Source organism: Anabrus simplex, chromosome 12, assembly GCF_040414725.1.
Source record: "Anabrus simplex isolate iqAnaSimp1 chromosome 12, ASM4041472v1, whole genome shotgun sequence".
In the NCBI taxonomy this organism is placed as follows: Eukaryota; Metazoa; Arthropoda; class Insecta; order Orthoptera; family Tettigoniidae; genus Anabrus; species Anabrus simplex.
Window position 1 is genome coordinate 38,734,755 of NC_090276.1, and position 18,847 is coordinate 38,753,601.

The 18,847-nt window shown below is 38.1% G+C and overlaps 1 protein-coding gene across 1 annotated transcript in view; it reads left to right on the top strand.

Annotated features, from left to right (window-relative positions):
* LOC136884556 (uncharacterized) overlaps window positions 1–13,105 on the top strand; it is a 92,866-nt gene extending 79,761 nt beyond the window's left edge. Inside the window, exon 9 of the mRNA XM_067156812.2 lies at window positions 11,053–13,105. Within this exon, the coding sequence (XP_067012913.2) occupies window positions 11,053–11,251 (199 nt within the window). The 3' untranslated portion in view covers window positions 11,252–13,105. The remainder of the gene's footprint in view (window positions 1–11,052) is intronic.
* The last annotated feature ends 5,742 nt before the right edge of the window (window positions 13,106–18,847 follow it).

Consider the following 18,847-nt stretch of genomic DNA (forward strand, 5'->3'; position numbering starts at 1 on the left):
AGAGAGAAACCCCTTCCAAATAGTAACTTGTAGTTCATGACAAAACCCTACGTCAAGGAGTAAGCCTGGGAAAGTCATCTTTTGTAAACACCATTCAAGTGTTCGTTGTATAACTTCACCTTGTGTTCGAACGACTATCACTTCATTCATTGTCAGCCCTGAATGTTTTAGGAATGTAGAGCATTTTGGAGAAAATAACTATTGTCCATTACTTTGTTCTTTACATTCCTAGGCTTGCTCTGATGTACTGTAGGGTTTCATCCTAGTTCAGACGTACCGAGCTCGATAGCTGCAGTCGCTTAAGTGCGGCCAGTATCCAGTATTCGGGAGATAGTAGGTTCGAATCGCACTGTCGACAGCCCTGAAAATGGTTTTCCGTGGTTTCCCATTTTCACATCAGGCAAATGCTGCCTGTAAATTGTGCCGATCATGCGGGACCTTTGTTTCGCAAAATGTTTCCTGATTCAGAAATCGCTAGACATTATGGGTGCGCTAGAATGAAAACAGCGGCTATCTTTACCGAAATGTGTATGAAAGAAAGGGCGAAAATTATATCACATTTGCATGTGAATGCATTTTCTGTTGCTACTGATGGTAGCAATAAAAGCAACTTGAAAATATATCCCATTGTTGTAACATTTTTTAGGCCTGAACTCAATGAAATTCAGAGTTGTCTACTCTGTGCCTAATTTAGAAGGGGATGCTACTGGAGCTAACATTGCCAATCTTTTGCTCTCAACTTTTCGGGAATTCTGCATTCCAATAAAAAACTGCCTAGCTCTTGGTGCTGATAATGCTCCAGTAATGGTAGGATTAAAGAATAGTGTGGCAGGATGTTTGAAGCGGGAAAATAGTAATCGTAGGCTGCTCTTGTCACCTAATTAATCTTGCTGCCGAGAAGGGTGTGGCATGCTTGGCCCTAAACGTAGATGAAAGTATACGGTAATTGATATATTTTATTGTCCGAAAAGGAGTGCAAAGAGGAAAGAAAAGTTCAGAGAATTTCAGACTTTACACAACACAGAGATCAGGAAAATTCTGAAGCATGTGCCTACTTGATGGTTATCACTAAGAAGGTGTTTAGATAGGATTTTGCTTCAGTGAGACCCTTTGGTTACATTATTCAGGAATGAAATTGTGAGTAAGGATTCTCAGGTGGGAACTTTGAAGACTTACAAAATTCCTAAGCACAGTTTAAATGCAGATGTGTCTTGTTTGTCTGAAAAGGTTAAGGATTGTCATAACATTTCATCTCAGTTAAAAGGAAAACCCAGTCATCAGTTTCACTTTTTAAAAAAAATGAAACTGCTGATGACACTAAGAGCTATGCATTGTCACGTGAAGAACGGCTTTTCATGTTCCTTTCATCAAATTTACATAAATCTTTTTGCCTTTTTCTCTCAAGTTTTATGGATATCTTTGAGAATCCAAACGTAGCTCTTCAGTCAAGTATGCCACACATCCACTTATTGAGGTCAGTTTTGGAGGAACTATTGAACACCTTGAAGTCTGAGGAAAAGTGCGTATTCTTTAAGTCTGTTAGAAAGTGTTTCTCTTCATTGTGTGAATACATGGTACACAAATTTCCATTCAAAGATGTTTTAATTAATGCAGAAGTTGCAAGTATTTCTGCTATAAGTAAGGCATCATTTTCTAGCCTTAGATTTTTCATTAATAAGTATCCGAACATTCTGACTAGTGAAACGGAACATTTGGATAAAGAAACTGATATTCCGCACTCCCAGTTTTGTAACTTTCAGCTCAAAAAAACAGACTTGGCAAAAGGAAGAATTGATGTTCAATGGGCATTGGTAGGTCAGGTGAAATCAGCTGCTGGTGTACTTAAATATGACAGACTCTCTAAGGTGATGCTTGCTATTTTATCAATTCCACATAGCAATGCAAAATATGAAAGGATTTTTAGCATAGTCACATAGACAAAAACACAGTTCACATCCTTGCTGTCTGAACAAACTTTGGAGAAACTTTTAACCTTGAAATCAGTTCAGCAAGGAAAGTGCTTTGAGCAAAAATTTAGTTTCAAGTTTCTGAAAAGGGCTAAAACAACAATTAGTTGTACTGTGATCACCATGTTGATGGATAAGTCACATGTTCCTACAGTTCAGGTATGTCCAGTGTTTAGTATTCACATGTAAATGATGAAAAATATATATATGTAGGCCAAATAGAATTGTTAATGTATTGAATTATAATGAATTTGTACATGTTTTGCCATCAGTGATGTGTCGTAATACGTCGCGATTCGCTGCAAAATTTCTCCTGATTTTTCACTTTTGAAAGTTGGCATGTCTGTAGATTATACAGTCCTATGATCTGCATTTAGGGCTGTCACCCAGGTGGCAGATTCCCTACGAGTTGTTTACCTGAACGTTTCTCAAATTTTTTGAAGTACTGGGAAATTTATCAAACATTTCCATGATAAATTATATCAATCTCTTTACTTTTTATCCTGTAAATGAATATTTGCCCCAGTTTGACCTCTTGTTCAAACTTTATCTTCATATTATGATCTTTCATACTTGTAAAAGCTCTACAGTTTAATGTCATTCACAAATTGCCTTATCTGGGATTCCATTTCTTTACTCATATCATTTATAAATATTTAAAAAACAAGGGAGGTATGGGTTCGAACCTTACTAACTGCTGCACTCAATCTACTGAAACTCAAAAGGTATTCAAGATATCCACCTCAGACTTGGAGCATGTAATCACCACGTTGATTAGAAGTTCTGTACGTTGTGATATCTTTCAGAATAGTAGCCTCAGTGCAGAGTGACCTTACAGGACTCCATTACCTATATTTACGTTCTCATGAGCTGTATCAGAGTCATTGCTGTACTCAAACACGTAAGATTGTTATCCACAATTTGATGTGGAAGGGCCAAAATCACTTGACGAAATATTCACATCATTGGAAATGTCTAATGCATTATCACTCCGTACATCTGATAATTCATTACAAATATCTGTTTGCAACTACATGCACCATGCTATGTTGACATCCATAATTTCTATATTTTTCTCAACTACATGAAGTTTTAAAGAAACATAGATGCAGCAATAGCCGTCTTATTCTCCTGTACAATGCTATATACACATTCAGTAGAACCTCGATTATCCATCGGTCCCACGAGTATCCAAATTAAATCATGTTTTGACAAATCTTGCATTATCCCTTCCTCAAAGAAACTATTTCATGGATCAACCGTCCAAAAATGTCAGTGCCATCACTGCAAAATCCTCAATCAAGCATTTTTCGAGAAACAGTATCTCGCAAAAAGTCTGCTACGGCATAACTTTTTTCAATTGTATCACCGAACAGGTTTTCGGTACTCCTCTCCGGGCACTATATAATCACTGGGCTTTCAGAAAGAGATCAGAATTGCTGCTTTCTAACACAAATCTAGTGTTTTAGTATAATTGGACACAATATTACGTTCTCGAAATCAGAACAGATGCATACCTTACCTGTATAAGTCCATGGAAGATCCTGGAATTGCCTGTTACTGTTTTCATGTGGGTGAGTATTCTTTTAAGAGGAAGTACTACTAGGCAGCCATCCTCCAAAGTTAAGAGCCCCTTGGGCCCCTTTTAGTTTCTTCTTATGACAGGTAGGGATTATCATGGGTGTTATTACTGTTTTGGTCGTAATATAAGACTCATTTCCATGTTTACATTTTAATGTTAAAATGTCCTTATAAAACATCTGTATGATTTCCCACTTCTTTTGTCTTGTGCAATGTGCATCTCAATGCGCTTTCCAGCAGAGCTCTAGGTCATGAATGAACCGAAATTTCTGGAGTGTATCTGTCTGTCTCCATTTTGCTTGTGATTAGTGACTGGCAGAATTGAATACAATACATTGACGATCTTTTGAGAATCAGTAATATTTGCTTTCGAAACCATATTCTTGAGTTCAGCTTAACCTTTAAAAGTCAATCTAGGCCTAAGTTATGCGGTAAAAGACTTCCAGTAACAGACTACTAACAGCATACCGGTAACCAAATTACAATGGAAAATGAATTAAGAACGGATTTTGCCATTATGTTCAGCTCATTTGTGTTGTATGTACTTTACTTATAGTCCAGCCGCTGGCTGTCTGGCCTTGGCAGATTGTGATGAAAAGAAAAGAGTGAAGAGAACAGTATTGCCAACCTGTAACGATTTGAAACTATAGATATAACCGTGAAAACACTATTATGAAATTATAATGAGTCGTATGATTTTAATATTAAATCATTGAAACCAACACCCTTCATAGATTTGATGTTATTGTTTTAATAAAAGTTATTTCACCGCAATTAATCCTCAAAGTTCTGCTAGTGGTAGAATAATAGTCACTGTTTGCAATGCCTGTCATCACTGGCGTGCCAGATTTAACATTTAACAGCAAGCACCAGTCACCGTGCATGTCCCACGAATCCCTTGTCCTGCTAGTGCGGTGATGCCACTTCTTTGTAGAGAAACACGTGGCCTCAGTTGCTCTCTAGCCTGCATGAAGTGCATGTGTTTACGGTGTGCGTAAGCCATTTGTTTTTGTTATTGTGACATGGCCAGTGGATCATCAGAAACGACTAAGAAAAAATCAGTTATAACAGCCAAAGCCATGGATTTATATACCAGCTACGTTAATATTTTGAGAAAGAGCGTGATAGCGGTGGGCCTCTTTTTCTTGTTACAAAAGTGGTGGATCGAGTTTGTGATGCTTTAACAGTAGGTAGGACAACTGTGAAAAGTGTTACAAAAGAAAAGTGTCCAGTGGATCTTAATACACCCTCTGAAGTGCTGCGTACTCCTGAAAAACGAAGACCAAGACATGCGATAAGGAAGACATATTTATAGTTTTACATGAGGTTGGAATTTCCCATGCGTGACAAACTTCTTTCCTCTTTGGAAGAATCTTGCTTATTCAGTGGAAGAAAGACCAGTTTAAGTAAAATACTGAGAAAACTTGGCTTTCGAAAATTTTCAGGTAGAAAAGCTGCAATGGAGAGAAGTGAAATTGTAGCATGACGAGGTAGATTTTTGAGCAAAATTCTGAAGACTAGGCCTGATAGTGGTGTGGTTACGTGAAGCGTGGGTGAATGCCGGACGTTCTGAAACGATGGCTTGGACAGGTGAAACTGTAGCAGGGACTTTCATAGCACCTATTGGGAAGGGAAGTAGGCTTATTTTGCATCGTGTAGGTGGCGTTAGTGGATTTGTTCCGGGAGCTATGCTTCTTTTCAGATCAAAGAGCACTCTTGATTTATCACAAAGAAATGAATGGGATTACTTTCACAACGTGGTTTAAAAATGCTTTGCTACCAAATGTAAGTCCCAATTCTATAATTGTTATGGACAATGCCCTCTATCACTGTGAAGCTAAACAAAGCACTGACAATGAAAGAATGAAAATATATCATTCATCAGTGGTTGGTGGGAAAAATATGTACCGGGGATATCTGTAGATATGACTCATCGCTATGGCTCAGGTTCATAGAGTAATTAGGCTTCCTCCTTACCACTGCTACTTCAATCCAATTGAGCTAATTTAGGTACAAGTGAAAGGATATGTTGCCAAAAATAACAAATCTTTCTGTCTTACTGATGTCGAAAGCTTAGTGCACGAGGCACTCAAACTTGTTACAGCGGATAAGGGGAAAAGTGTTGAGTCACACCTGGGAAGATCTCTACAAGGCAAAAAGAAACTGATGGAATTGTTGAATGTCGAGTGGAAAAAATTTATTTCCATGGGTAACAATGACAGCAGTGACTCCAGTGACATAAGAGACAAAGGCGAAGACACCGATATTTTCGGAGAGTGTTGCATATTCCCTTTGAATTCGTTACTGTGAGTACATAATTTGTTTCATTTTATTACAGTATTTTATTATTTTGGCACTACTATTCTATGATTATATTGAAGTTTTATTGTAACGATATTTTTTATTGGTGATACTATTTTCAGGAGTTTTTTTTTTATTCTGACTTAATTTTGGTCTTACTATTTAAAGAGTTCGGGTTTTAATGTTATTTTATATTACATTTATAGTCTACCATTATTGAGTTACGGTTATTCTATTCTCTGAGTGTGCTTAATTTTGACTGGAATATATATTTACGCTGTTTTTTTTAGTGTGCTAATTTCGACTGGAATGTTTTGCTATTATATTTACGCTGTTCTTGGAGTGCAGTTAATTTTATTTGGAATGTTTTATTATTATGATTACACTATTCTTGGTTTTCATATATTAGAGGTAATTTTCACACATTTCCTTTTGCATTTACATCGCATTAACACTGAATCTAATCTGCGTGTGAGTGAAATATTTTAGGAGTGTGCGTTTGTTTATATCGTACAGTTCAGAATCAGCAACGCTGTCTGAGAAATGTTAGCGCCGGACGGCCAGCGGCTGGACTATAATTTGATATTTTTTAATAAGCTTGACTGATCAAAGTTGGTGACCTGAATTTTCATGGGAAACTAAGTTTCCCCAGTAAAACTGAACGTAAAGTGTCAAGATTTTTAACTTGTGTAATTAATGTTTGTTTCTCTCCCGGAGGCCCTGGGTTTAATTCCCGGCCAGGTCAGGCATTTTTACATGGATGTGACAGCTGGTTCTGGGTCCACTCAGCCTATGTGATTACAATTAATTGAGGAGCTACCTAATCGTGAGATGGCGACCCGGGTCTAAGCCAAGAATTACGGCCAAGAGGATTCTTCACACTAACCATGCGTCACCTCGTAATTTGCAGGCCTTTGGGCTGAACAACGGACACCCAATAGGGCTATGGTTTGGTTTAGGAGTGTTTGTAAGATTATAATTAAATATATACAGTATAACCCCAATTTTGCATGACCTTGATTTAACGCAACCCTGAATTTGACGGAAGAAATTTTAAAGTCCTAAAAATTATTCCATAAGAGCAATGCAATTTTATATTTTATTTAACATAATCACATTAGGGCTAAACCCGTAATTATCACAAGGAAATGTTAAAATTATCAAGTATTTATTTCTATTCATTATGGTTATGGGACATTAACCCCTCAGTGACGCAGCCATTTAAAGAATTTCCTGCCCCGTTGCCAAATGAGATTTCAACTACGCGCGACTGAAATAGATTGATTCATTTGAAGCATAACTACAAATATAAGACTAGCCCGATATTCATGAAATTTTGAATTCGTTATGATAGAACTATGTACCTGCAGACAATTACATAATTGTTTCACATTACCTCAGTAATTTATTTTTGCGGGATAGAGTTCCAAGCACTCTTCTAGACATAGACCCACATCACACTCCCGGCAGCAGTACACAGACGTCTTTTTCTTGACGTGTTTTGAACACACAATGCGTCTCCGAGGTTTGGATTTCTCACTCTTGGGTGCTAATTTCCTGACAAAACCTTCGAACTGTATTATCTGATGCGCGCCGGCCTTGAATATTTCGTTCCCCGCCCGAGAGAGCGTATTAGGTAAACAAACCTTCCACCAGCTGAACTCGATAAAATAACTACTCAATGTTTGTCCCTGTGATTTATCTGAATAATATTAGAGAATTTAGGAATTCTAATTAACTGCTGAAAACTTCCCTTTGCCCTGGATAATTATCCATTGTCTCCCACACTAAATTTTGAAGTACTGGTTCTTCCTCATCATCACTCTCATTGTTTACCACTGCATCCGCCACAGCCGCATCATCTATTTAATTATCACTGCTGCTAATACTGTCACTGCTACTTCGGACTAAACTTCCATCTGAATTATACAATATTTCAAGCTTGTTTCTATCAGTCAAACCACGGCTGGCGCTAGCAATTGAGTGCAGCACATCACACGGACTGATGAAGCTGCAGGGAGACCGAAAGCAGCAGGATGAAACTGAATGAGGAGAATAACATTTATGACGAAACAAAACAACTCTATACATATTTCAGATAAAAGGTGGAGACATCGTCTTTCAAACAAGATACATACCATGCAAAACTGGTTCTCGTATTTTGAGACAGAAAACAGCACTAACTGATGCCTACACAGAGCACTCGTGAAGAGTTACGAAAATATTACAAGCCGCGAAATAGACAAATGTAATAAACCACACTCTCAATGTAAAAATACAGCAAATAATATCACGCAAAAAGACAAACTACTCAGATCATCCTTTGTTTATTTTATTCTGTGGGAAAGAATGAAGCAAACATATTTTAAAATAAAGCAGAGATTAGTGCTCAGACTTACTTGACAAATATTTATCCTTGCAAAACACCTACATTTTAACGATTGTCAATTCTTATTTTAGAGCACTGGTAAATACCAAAATTTCTCCTTGGAAACAAAACAATTTGCATATCCAGAACTTCAAAACTCTTCGCGCTATTGCCGTAAATACGAAACCATGTATGGGTCTATACAACATATAGAGATCGGCGCTGAGGGTTAAGAACCTATGAAAAAGATGTCATAAGCTAAGCTTGCTATAGATGATTCAAGGCAGAAGTAGAATTCAGAGCGTGGGCAATTAGGGCAGCAACCCTCCACGTTCTGTTGAAGGGCAGTCTTTGCAACTGAGGTTTCACTGTTACGAAGTCCATGCCCATACCATCGCAGGCGTGATTCACGCATTTTCTCTGTGATTGGGGCAATCTTGTATGTCTGTCACGCAGCATCGTTCCTGATATGGTCTAGTCAAGTCAAGCCATTGGACCACCTCAGCATCTTCATTTCCATTGCATAAAGTTCCTGTACGTGCTTTGATGTTGTAGGCCAGCATTCAGATCCATAAATGGCCACCGGTCTAATCAGTGTGCGGTAGACTTCAGATTTTAAGTGCAATTGAATTTTATCACACACGACTCCAGTAACTTGGCGCCATTTCATCCGCGCGGCACTGATTTATGTCTTGACATCGGAAATCGTACTGCAGTCTGAGATGATGTTTTTACCCAAGGTATTTGAACTGGATCACTTTATTAAGTTGAACTCCACCCACAGTGATTGTGCCATCAGTTTGGTCACTGCATTCCAAGTCCTCAGTCTTCTTCAGATTTAATTTCATCCCAAATTCAAGACTCATCTTCTAGTCTTTTACTTGCTGTTCGAGGCCCTCGCATGTCTCGTTAGCTAACATGACATCGTCCACATATAATAATGTCTATGGATGTTGTTTGTGATGGCGTTCATGCAGAGTATGAAGAGTAGTTGGGACAAGGTTGATCCTTGATGGACACCAAGATTGATTTGGAAGGTATCGGACATTCCTGCTGCACACTGTACTCAACTTCTGGTCTTTCAGTACAGAAGTTTCACCCAGTTGACATAAGCTTCAGGTACACTGTGTAGTAACATTGCCAGCCAAATGAGATCATGCGGTACTGTGTCGAACGCCTTTTCCAAATCAAGAAAGGCCAAGTGAACTGTCTTCCTTTCCTCGTGGTGTCTTTCCATCAATAGACAAAGTGGATGAATGGCATGTGTTGTTCTGCTGTTTTTAACAAAGCCACACTGGTTAGATGAAACAGTGATGATGTTTCGTCATCTTACATCAACAACACATTCAAAAATTTTCCTAGTATGCCATAAGAGGCAGATTCTTCCATAATTTGAGCAATCCTGTATAATATCCTTTTCCTTTCCAAATTGGAATTGTGATACTGGTCTTCCAGACCTCTCGTACTGTGTCCTCCATAATAAACTTGTTGAAGAAGCCAGTAAGCCATACTACACCTTGTTCTTCCAGAAAATTCTGTACTTCGGCTGCGATATCATCTGCACCAGGCTTAATTTTATTGATGACAGTGGACACTTCTTTAGTTGTGATAGTGAGCACTGGGCCGTGAATAGGATCAGCTGTAGGTAGAGGTGGTTGAGGGACCTCCTTGTTGCATGTATCCTCAAAATACTCCTTAATTTTAATACTAGGTACTGAAATAAAAAGGAATATGATACTTCTCAAGATGTGGTAGTGTGCATAACTAATTTCAGAGGTTAGGTTATATACTTTCATCTCTGGTTAAATTAATTAATTTATTTATTTATTTATTTATTTATTTATTTATTTATTTATTTATTTATTTATTTTAATATATTTATTTATTTTAATATATTTATTTATTTTAATATATTTATTTATTTATTTATTTATTTATTTATTTATTTATTTATTTATTTATTTATTTATTTATTTATTTATTTATTTATTTATTTATTTATTTATTTATTTAAGAGCAATCTGAGCCAAAGCTAATTATGGCACAGTACAGGTCTCTTGCTTAAACAGCAGGGGCAGTATATCACAAGAGTAACCTACAGTACTAAGTTGTAACTACAGTAGTGTGTGTAGTGTAGATATCTCCTTGTTTTATGCTGTCACTGTGTAAATAATGTGTGATAGTACAATTTATGTTTAATCAGGCAAAGGTTTTAGGAAAAGTTAAGTTTTCTACTGAAAACTTCATTTAAGGTTTTAAAATATCAGGTCCAAAAAGACTCTAAATGGGGGTTCTACTGTATTTCACTATTGTGTTGTTAGCCAAATTGTTCATGGATTTCTTTCCCAGATATTAAGGTTTCCTATATTGAGCAGGTTTTCCCACTGGTCCTTCCAAAAACGGAGAATCGATGTTCCACTGTAGTACCATACTGTACACTCATTCAGTATAGGAATACTCTTGTTGTTTTACTGTAATTTATATTGATTAAATAAGGTGTTAACCAGTCGGTGATACTTTTAATATACTGTTGGCCCTTAAGTCGTTATTCATGTAATGAAGTAGAATTCTGCTCCTATTTTAAAATTTCTTAACCCTAATATAGCGGCCACCTGTACTAACAGCTTTTCCTAAGGTCTGACTGGTGGCTGCTTGAAGCAGGTTTCTCTGTGTATAGAAACTTTTTCCGTACATAAATGTATGATAAAAATACCATTATGCTTAATCTCTACTTCCTCCTAACAATATCACCTGGTTTAAATTCTAATTTCTTTCTGTATGTTGCTGATAGGACAGTCTGTTTCATTATAAAATGAACTATTTGATATATTCTAGGTTGAGCTCTGACCTTGGTGTGGAAGCTGTGTCCCTCAACTACGTTGTGACTCCTGTCCGACGCAGCACAAGGAAATCCACATGCCAGTATAAATCAACCCCAACTTCTCAAGTTTTTAGTAAGTTGGAAGAAATAGCCCCCGGAGTTCTTCAGGCAATGATGTTCCAGAAGAATGTAGCCTTAGAGCCTCGAGAATGAAAGAGTGTTGGTATCCACCATCTCTTGGAACATTAAGCGGTAGCAGAGTTGACAATGCTGAAAGGGTTGCAGAAAGAGGACTCCACTCCTTCATTCTACTTCAGTGTTGTGCTACATGAATTCTCTTTTCTCTGATTTCTTATCTTCCATCAACTGTTTCACTGTAACAAGTTTTTTTTTTTTTTTTTTCTCCACTTCCTCATAATGGAAATGCATAGATCGAGTCATAAGTCACGGCAACTTTTCTTGCGAACAGGAGACAACACGGAAATTCTAAGCTATGCATTTGGAAACGTTCGGTATGTACTTGCTTATGATGCTACTAGATGGTGTGTGTAAACAGCAGTGTGGGTCTAAGCATGCTCCCGAGTTCAGGGTGTGAGAGAGAGCGTCACAAAATGGAAGTCAACAAGCAGAAGCAACGATCGTAATATTAAAATAGCAGTTCTCCACGGCAGAAATGCACGCCAATGCCGTGTAGAGCTGCGGGAAGCGTTAAGTGTGCATGCCATGCCCTATATAACAGTGGCGAGGTGGCGTTAGCGATACACATACAGTGAATGGTATTCAGCGCCTGTGCCACCGCTGGCAACACACAGTGGAAACCTTGGGTAACTATTTCGAAGGTCTGTAACCAGTGAAGACCTGTCCTTTGTATATAGTGTTCTGTATTTCCTGTCTATACCATAATAAAACCATGTTTACCAATGGCCTTTGTTCTGTCGCTTTCCTACGAGAATCTCCTGAAGTCAGAATTTGTCTTCAGGCACTATGCATAAGTACATGCCCTTAATTTCCAAATGCATATCGTAGATTTCCCATGTTGTCTCCTATTCGCGAGAAAAAACAGTTGCCATGACTTATGACTCAACCCCCCTTATTATCTGGGAAGAATATACTGACAGGAATACTCGGTCTTGATATAATTAAGAATGAGAAATCCTTTGACATCTGGCTCAGCTTTATATATTTAAGACTAGAATGTTACCTTTTTGTAAATAGAGATACATTTTTATAATGTAAATATAATTATTTTACTATTGAGAAATATAATATTTTTATAGTGGCATTGAATGTATCTGGTGATCAGGTGAAGACAAATATTTTTAAAAAATTTGTTGTATGATACTAAAGGAATGTCAATGTATGCATAAGGTTGAAAAATTTCTAAAGACTTGTATTAACCCATTGATTATCTTCGCGTTTTAATGCACGAACCAATGTAAGCTTTGTAAAGGAATGACTCTGCTATTTTTCTTTGACTGCTGCTGAAAATCTGGAAAGTCTGTTTAAACCATATTTAACAGTTAAAATGACTTTCTAGATGAAATTAGCTGTTGATTACTGTGAGAAGTGCATTAACAAATACAAATGCTTATTTTCTTCTTGAAATATTATTTTCTTACTCCATTTATTTTTTTGTACTTTGCCTCATGAAAGATGCAATATGAATCACAGAATTTGTTTGTAAAACCACTGACATTGTATTAGGTCTCTCTCTCTCTCTCTTTCTCCTGTAATTTTGTTTTACTGGAAATTCTGGATGGGAAACAGTGGAACCTTTCCTTTTGGAATGTCAGGTGTTCATAATAAATGCTTTCATGAAACTGCAGGTGTTAATTTTCTTATGCCTTGTGTCTGTATAGTGGAGATTGACTGCTTAAATTCTGCCCATAGGTATATATGTAATTAATATAGTGTATAAAATTATAATTTGTAGTGTTTAAACATTTTGTTTTGAGAGAAATATGATTGTACTGAACTTATGCCAGTTATATTGTTGATTGTGTAAATATTTTATCTTTGAGATATTAACTTATGTTTATATTTGTACAGTAGCTGAGAATAAATAATACTCTCATAAAAGAAAATTAATCCTATATAAATTCCCTTGTGTTGAGTCAGAACAAATGTAATATTATTTTATGTGAAAATTAGAGTAGTAAACGGGAAACATACACTTCTTGGTAAATGGTGGGAAAAGAAAGAACAATCTATACAGGACTAATGCAAAGAGGAGAAGAATTCCACCTAATCAATAAACAAGTATTGGGTGGAATTCTTCTCCTCTTTGCATTTGTGTGAAACATCAATAAGGATATGAAGCTCATAGATTACTATACGTGACTAAACCAAACAAATGAACTTCCTCAGACCATCACAAATTAGGCGATTTTCAATAGAGTTGCACGAGTCAGTGATATGTTTGTACTCTGCCAGCCCTGAGGTGCACTGAAATGCAACAATAGCTGCTCGGTACCAAATGATTGAGCATTTCTTGAGACACAGTCCCTTTCCTCGATTCAGTATCTTTTAAGGCAAGGTCCGCACGTGTTCTACGCAGTTTGTATCTGGACAAGACTGGCTAGTTTATCCTGTGTATCTCGCATCCCTCCAGGTACCCATTTAGCATCCTGTAGAGTAATACTTCCTCCTACAGTGTCTGCAAAACCAGTTACTATGGGTTGGAGAATATTTTGTTCGTACACTGCGGCCTTCATGTTCGCTTGAATGCAGTGGCGGCTCGTTTGGGAGGTGCTAAGGCGCGCGCCCCCCACGGGGTTCCATTAAATTAGGGAATTTTAATCTTAAATTTTAACAAGGGAAATATTTTACTATTATCAAGGGTGCGAGTTGTACTGTACTGCCACCCGATGCGCTGCTGGCCCTGCGCAGGAGGGCGCTCTCTCATAGCGGACCAAATACTCAGAGTCTCGCTCAACTGGCCTTGAGGGAGCCAATCAGAGGCACAGTAGAGATGTGCTGTTGTAACAGAGATTTCGGCGTGTTTCTGCCGCGGCCTATCGTTGCAGCCAACCTACCTGAAATATTGCTGGTTTGATTTCTATTTAACAGGGGTCAGTTTGTGCCATTTCTCTCCTAAAACTAGGAACTATTTTACTGAGGCACTTACCAGAGTTAAATGTGCCGGTATGTATTTAAAATAGTCTTGTAATTTTTAGGATTATTAACTAACGAAACGAGTAACTACTGTCTCCTCGCACTTGACTCATGTTGGCGATGCTCACTGGAGAGTGCGATGTTTAGCTGTGTGTTGATGAATGATCTCGTGAGGTGACTGTGATGAGGTGAAATTAGGAGAAATTTTGTGATTTACCTGTAGGCGTTGTGTTATGTTCGCATTTCGTACAGTATGATTACCGTTGAATATCTTGAACTAACGTTTTCTTCTCTTTCTATCGAAAAGAAAGTAGAACTCAAGGAGTGTGGTAGGCCGACACCAGACTTCTCGTTGAAAAAAAACGGATACCAATGAAAATGAAAATAGGGCTTTTCAAAGACAAATTAATTCTCCTGATGTATATAACAAGAACGCGCGGATATGTGGAAGTGATATCTCAGAAACCTTTTACTGCATTCCTTGCCTGCTATTCTCCCGTTCTAGTAAAGGAGATAAATGGATCACCACAGGGGTGATATCAATAGTACCATGGACTCTGAAATGCTTGGTAAAGTCAATGTCGTGTCTTGTTTGCGTGATCACTACAGTGAAACTATTCGTAAACATAATTTGATCGTGGACAAGAACAGGCAAATGTTAATAATAATAATAATAATACAAACAAAAGCAGACACGGACGCACAAATTCAACCTGGAGACATTTTGAATCGAAATATATATAGCAACAAAATTGACAAGTGGGAAGTTACTCCAGAGAATGATGTACCAAAAAGAGCAAGTACCAAGTGGACGGAAGAAAGGAGGATCTTTAGTCAACAGATGAAAGCATCCTGGATCCTCCGCAAACGAAATCGTAAATAAAGCTTCGTGTGTTCTGCAAGAGACCATTCACGCATAATAATAATATATTGAACGAGTAAGACGAATCGTGCGTTCTAAGCTCACAGGAAAAAGCATCGTTAAGGCCATCAACACGTTTGCTATACCTGTTCTCACATACTCATTTGGAGTCATAAAGTGGACTACAACTGAGTTGAAGGATCTTCAAATGAAAGTGAATGTGTTACTGACAAAACACAACATGCATCATCCAAAATCAGCCTCAGAAAGACTCGCACTGTCTCGTTCTGATGGTGGTCGCGGACTAATAGACCTTGAGAAATTACACAATGAACAAATTACATCACTAAAGTGCTACTTCAAACATAAATCAGAAACCTCGGCCCTACATAGTGCAATGGTTGTGGCAGATAAGGGTTTTACACCTCTCAATATGAACACCTCGGCTTCACTTACAATGTCATTCTCCACAAATGAGGAAAAGATCGTTCTATGGAAAAAGAAACCTCTTCGTGGGCGGTATCCAATTGAGTTAAATCAGCCATATATTGACAAACAAGCGTCGCATGAGTGGCTGACACATTCTGATATATACGCAGAAACAGGGCTTCATGTTCACCATATAAGATCAAGTCATTGCCACAAGGAACTACAGAAAGCATATACTAGATGATCCGTCTGTCTATTCAGATCTGTGCCGACGATGTAATACATCTCCAGAAACCATCCAGCATATAACGTCAGGTTGTCAATTAATGGCAAACACAGACTACAAGTACAGACATGACCAAATTGCAAAAATCATTCACCAGAAATTAGCCCGACAAAGTAACCTAATCCATTGTACCACAGCATATTGGAAGTACAAACCCCAATCAGTCTTGGAAAGTGAAAATTACAAAATTTACTGGGAGAGAAGTATCATCACTGATAAAACTATTACCTGCAATAGACCAGATATAACTTTTGTAGATAAAAACAAGAAAATCTGCTTCATAATTGACATAGCATGCCCTAATACTCGCAACTTTCAATCAACACATACAGAGAAGATTTCAAAATACACAGAGATAGAAACCATGTGGAAACTCAACAATGTTATCATACTTCCAGTAGTGACTGGATGTAATGGTATTATACCAAAGACACTACACAGGAGCATTGAAGCCCTTAATCTCCACCCTCTCACTTAGAGAATTACAAAAAGCAGCAATCCTGGCCACTTGCCATATAGTAAGAAAGTTTATTGGCATGAACCATCCACCATACAGAGGACTAATAAAAATCGTCCACTAATAATTTTGGCCGTTTGTACGTAGTAAATATCTCATAAATATCTGTCAAGTCTATTTGTCAGCAATGTAAAGTATATACCAATATGTATGAAGCATATGTGCGTATAAACCAAATAGTACTTCTTCCATGTACACTGTACCGAAGAAGCTCATAAACCCAATTATAAAATTGTGAATTATATATAATGAAATATAATAATAATCAAAATATGTGCATTGCACCGTATAGTGTTCGAAGTGTGTATCTTGATAACATGGTTTGAAGATCTTCAGATATATTATGGAATTATGAAACTAAGGCGCGCCCCCCACTGCTTGAATGTGAATCAGTGGTGCACAGCTGTTGGAAATGATACCTGCTCAGAATAGTACTGAACCTCCAAGGTGTTTGTGACATTCTACTGAGAGTGATTAATTGTAAGGACTCTCCCGGTTTAAGCGAGAGACTCCTGATTTTTCATCGTTCTTCCCGATCAGCGAGACCTATCCCCTGATTTTCAGAGCAAATTAAGTAATGTTTCGTAGTGATGGGCAGCCTGAGACGAGGTCTCGAGACTAGTGCAGGCATTATTTCTCGCGATAAATCTCGAGAGCGTTGTTCCCACAATGTGCGGCGAGCAGCGTGTCGTAGGCTTGCAGGTAGTCGGAATTGAATGTTGTTTGTTCCAAATATGCTAATAGCCAACCACGGGCCTTCTCATTTTCGTAAATACGTGTCAACAAGCGACTAGGGCGTTCATTTATACCGAGGTCTATTTTGACGCAGTATAACATAATTATAAAGATACCATTCGGGCATTGCATGGACTGGTAGGTACACAAATGAGTGGTTTAAGTACAGAACCTGACGGCTATTGTGGGTACACGTAACTAGATACTAGAGGCATGCATTATTCGAACTCGAGACGAGGCAAGACGCGCCTTGCTGCATATGCAATCACCATTACGTATGAGTGGAATGTGGAATCTAAACTGCTATAGAGTATTCGCGTCTTAATAGGTACCGTACTTCGATATATGACGGTGCAATGTGAACGGTGTCGAATTGTACACGACAACTTGAAGACGATGTTGTCACATAGCACAGCCCACTGTGTTGCTTATTCAAAAGAAGTAAAATACATCGGCAGAAATACTTCTGGGATGATCCAGCACTTACAAACGTATATCAATGAAGAGGAATCTTCACAGAACACCTCCGGCCCGGTCTGAATCACAAGAAACTACTCTGCCGACAACGATTGTGAGGCATCCAGGTAGGATTACATCCTAATAACAATTAACAAATTATACGGGTTATTCAGCTAAGAAGTCCACCTGACATATCTCGTGAACAGTTTAAGATACTGGCATTCTGTATTCACTTTGGTTAATGGTAAGGAGCTCATAGTTCAACATGCAGTGCTTTCATAGGATTTTGACAAAATTTATCCTCACACACGATTCCATGTGAGAACTGCTGATAACTATCAAGTTTACACTCGTGGTTACTGGGACGTCTCGCAGCACGCGAGAATCGGTCTATCATCCCTATAACACGCTCCACCCATGTGTAATGGGGGTTGCGTACGTAGCAAAGCACATCTTCCCCGTCTCAGGTTCGAGAAATGCACGCCTCTAGTATCCAAGTAGGTGTGCGTCCTATCTACAGTTATTCACAAATTATGCATTGTTATTCACCTAAGATGTCCACCCCAAATAAGTCGTGAACAGTTTAAGATACTGGCATTCTGTTTCCACTTTAGTTAATGGTATTAAGGGGTTTATAGTTGAATATGCAGTACTTTTCCAGGCTTTTGACAAAATGTATTGGCTCACACGTTTTCATAAGAGAACGTTATTTCACGCAATAATTGCCAATGATATACTATCAAGTTTACAGCCGTAGTTACTGGTACGTAGCACAGCTTGCGCTACAGGAGGATCGGTCACGGGATTCTCGCGAGAGTCTCGAGATCTTCGACGTCAGTCTCGAGCGAGAGCGTTGCCCATCACTAATTATTCGTATTATTTTAAACTCCAGCGCGTTTCCTCCTTTTATCGATACCTGCCTGGTCAATAGTAGTTCTAATAATCACAACCAGATGGCAGTACGGTGCACGGTGGCCTGCCATGTGCTCCTCTTTGGTCTACAATACAGTCAAATACTCAAATAGCTTAATAATAGGAAGTCGCAAGCAAGTAACCTAACCTCAGAATTAGCACGCCTTAGATGTCTACCCGGGGCAGGACCTGCAGAAGTGCTCGTGTAACGTCACATAGTAGTGCTTCTTGGTTTTATGTCTAATATTTGTTTTGGCCAAAATGTCCAAAAAAAAAAAAAAAGAAGAAAGAAAGAAACAAAGAAATATGATGCAGTGTTTAAAAGCGCTTATAGGAAAGAGTTATGTGAATCCAGGAAGGGACCAAAGTTCACGTTCTGTTCTATATGTAAGTGAGATTTTTCAGTTGCGCGTGACAGGAATTGCGATATACTCAAACGTGCAAACAATAAAACATAAGGAGTGTCCAGTAGTGACAGAAACTCAACTTTTCATG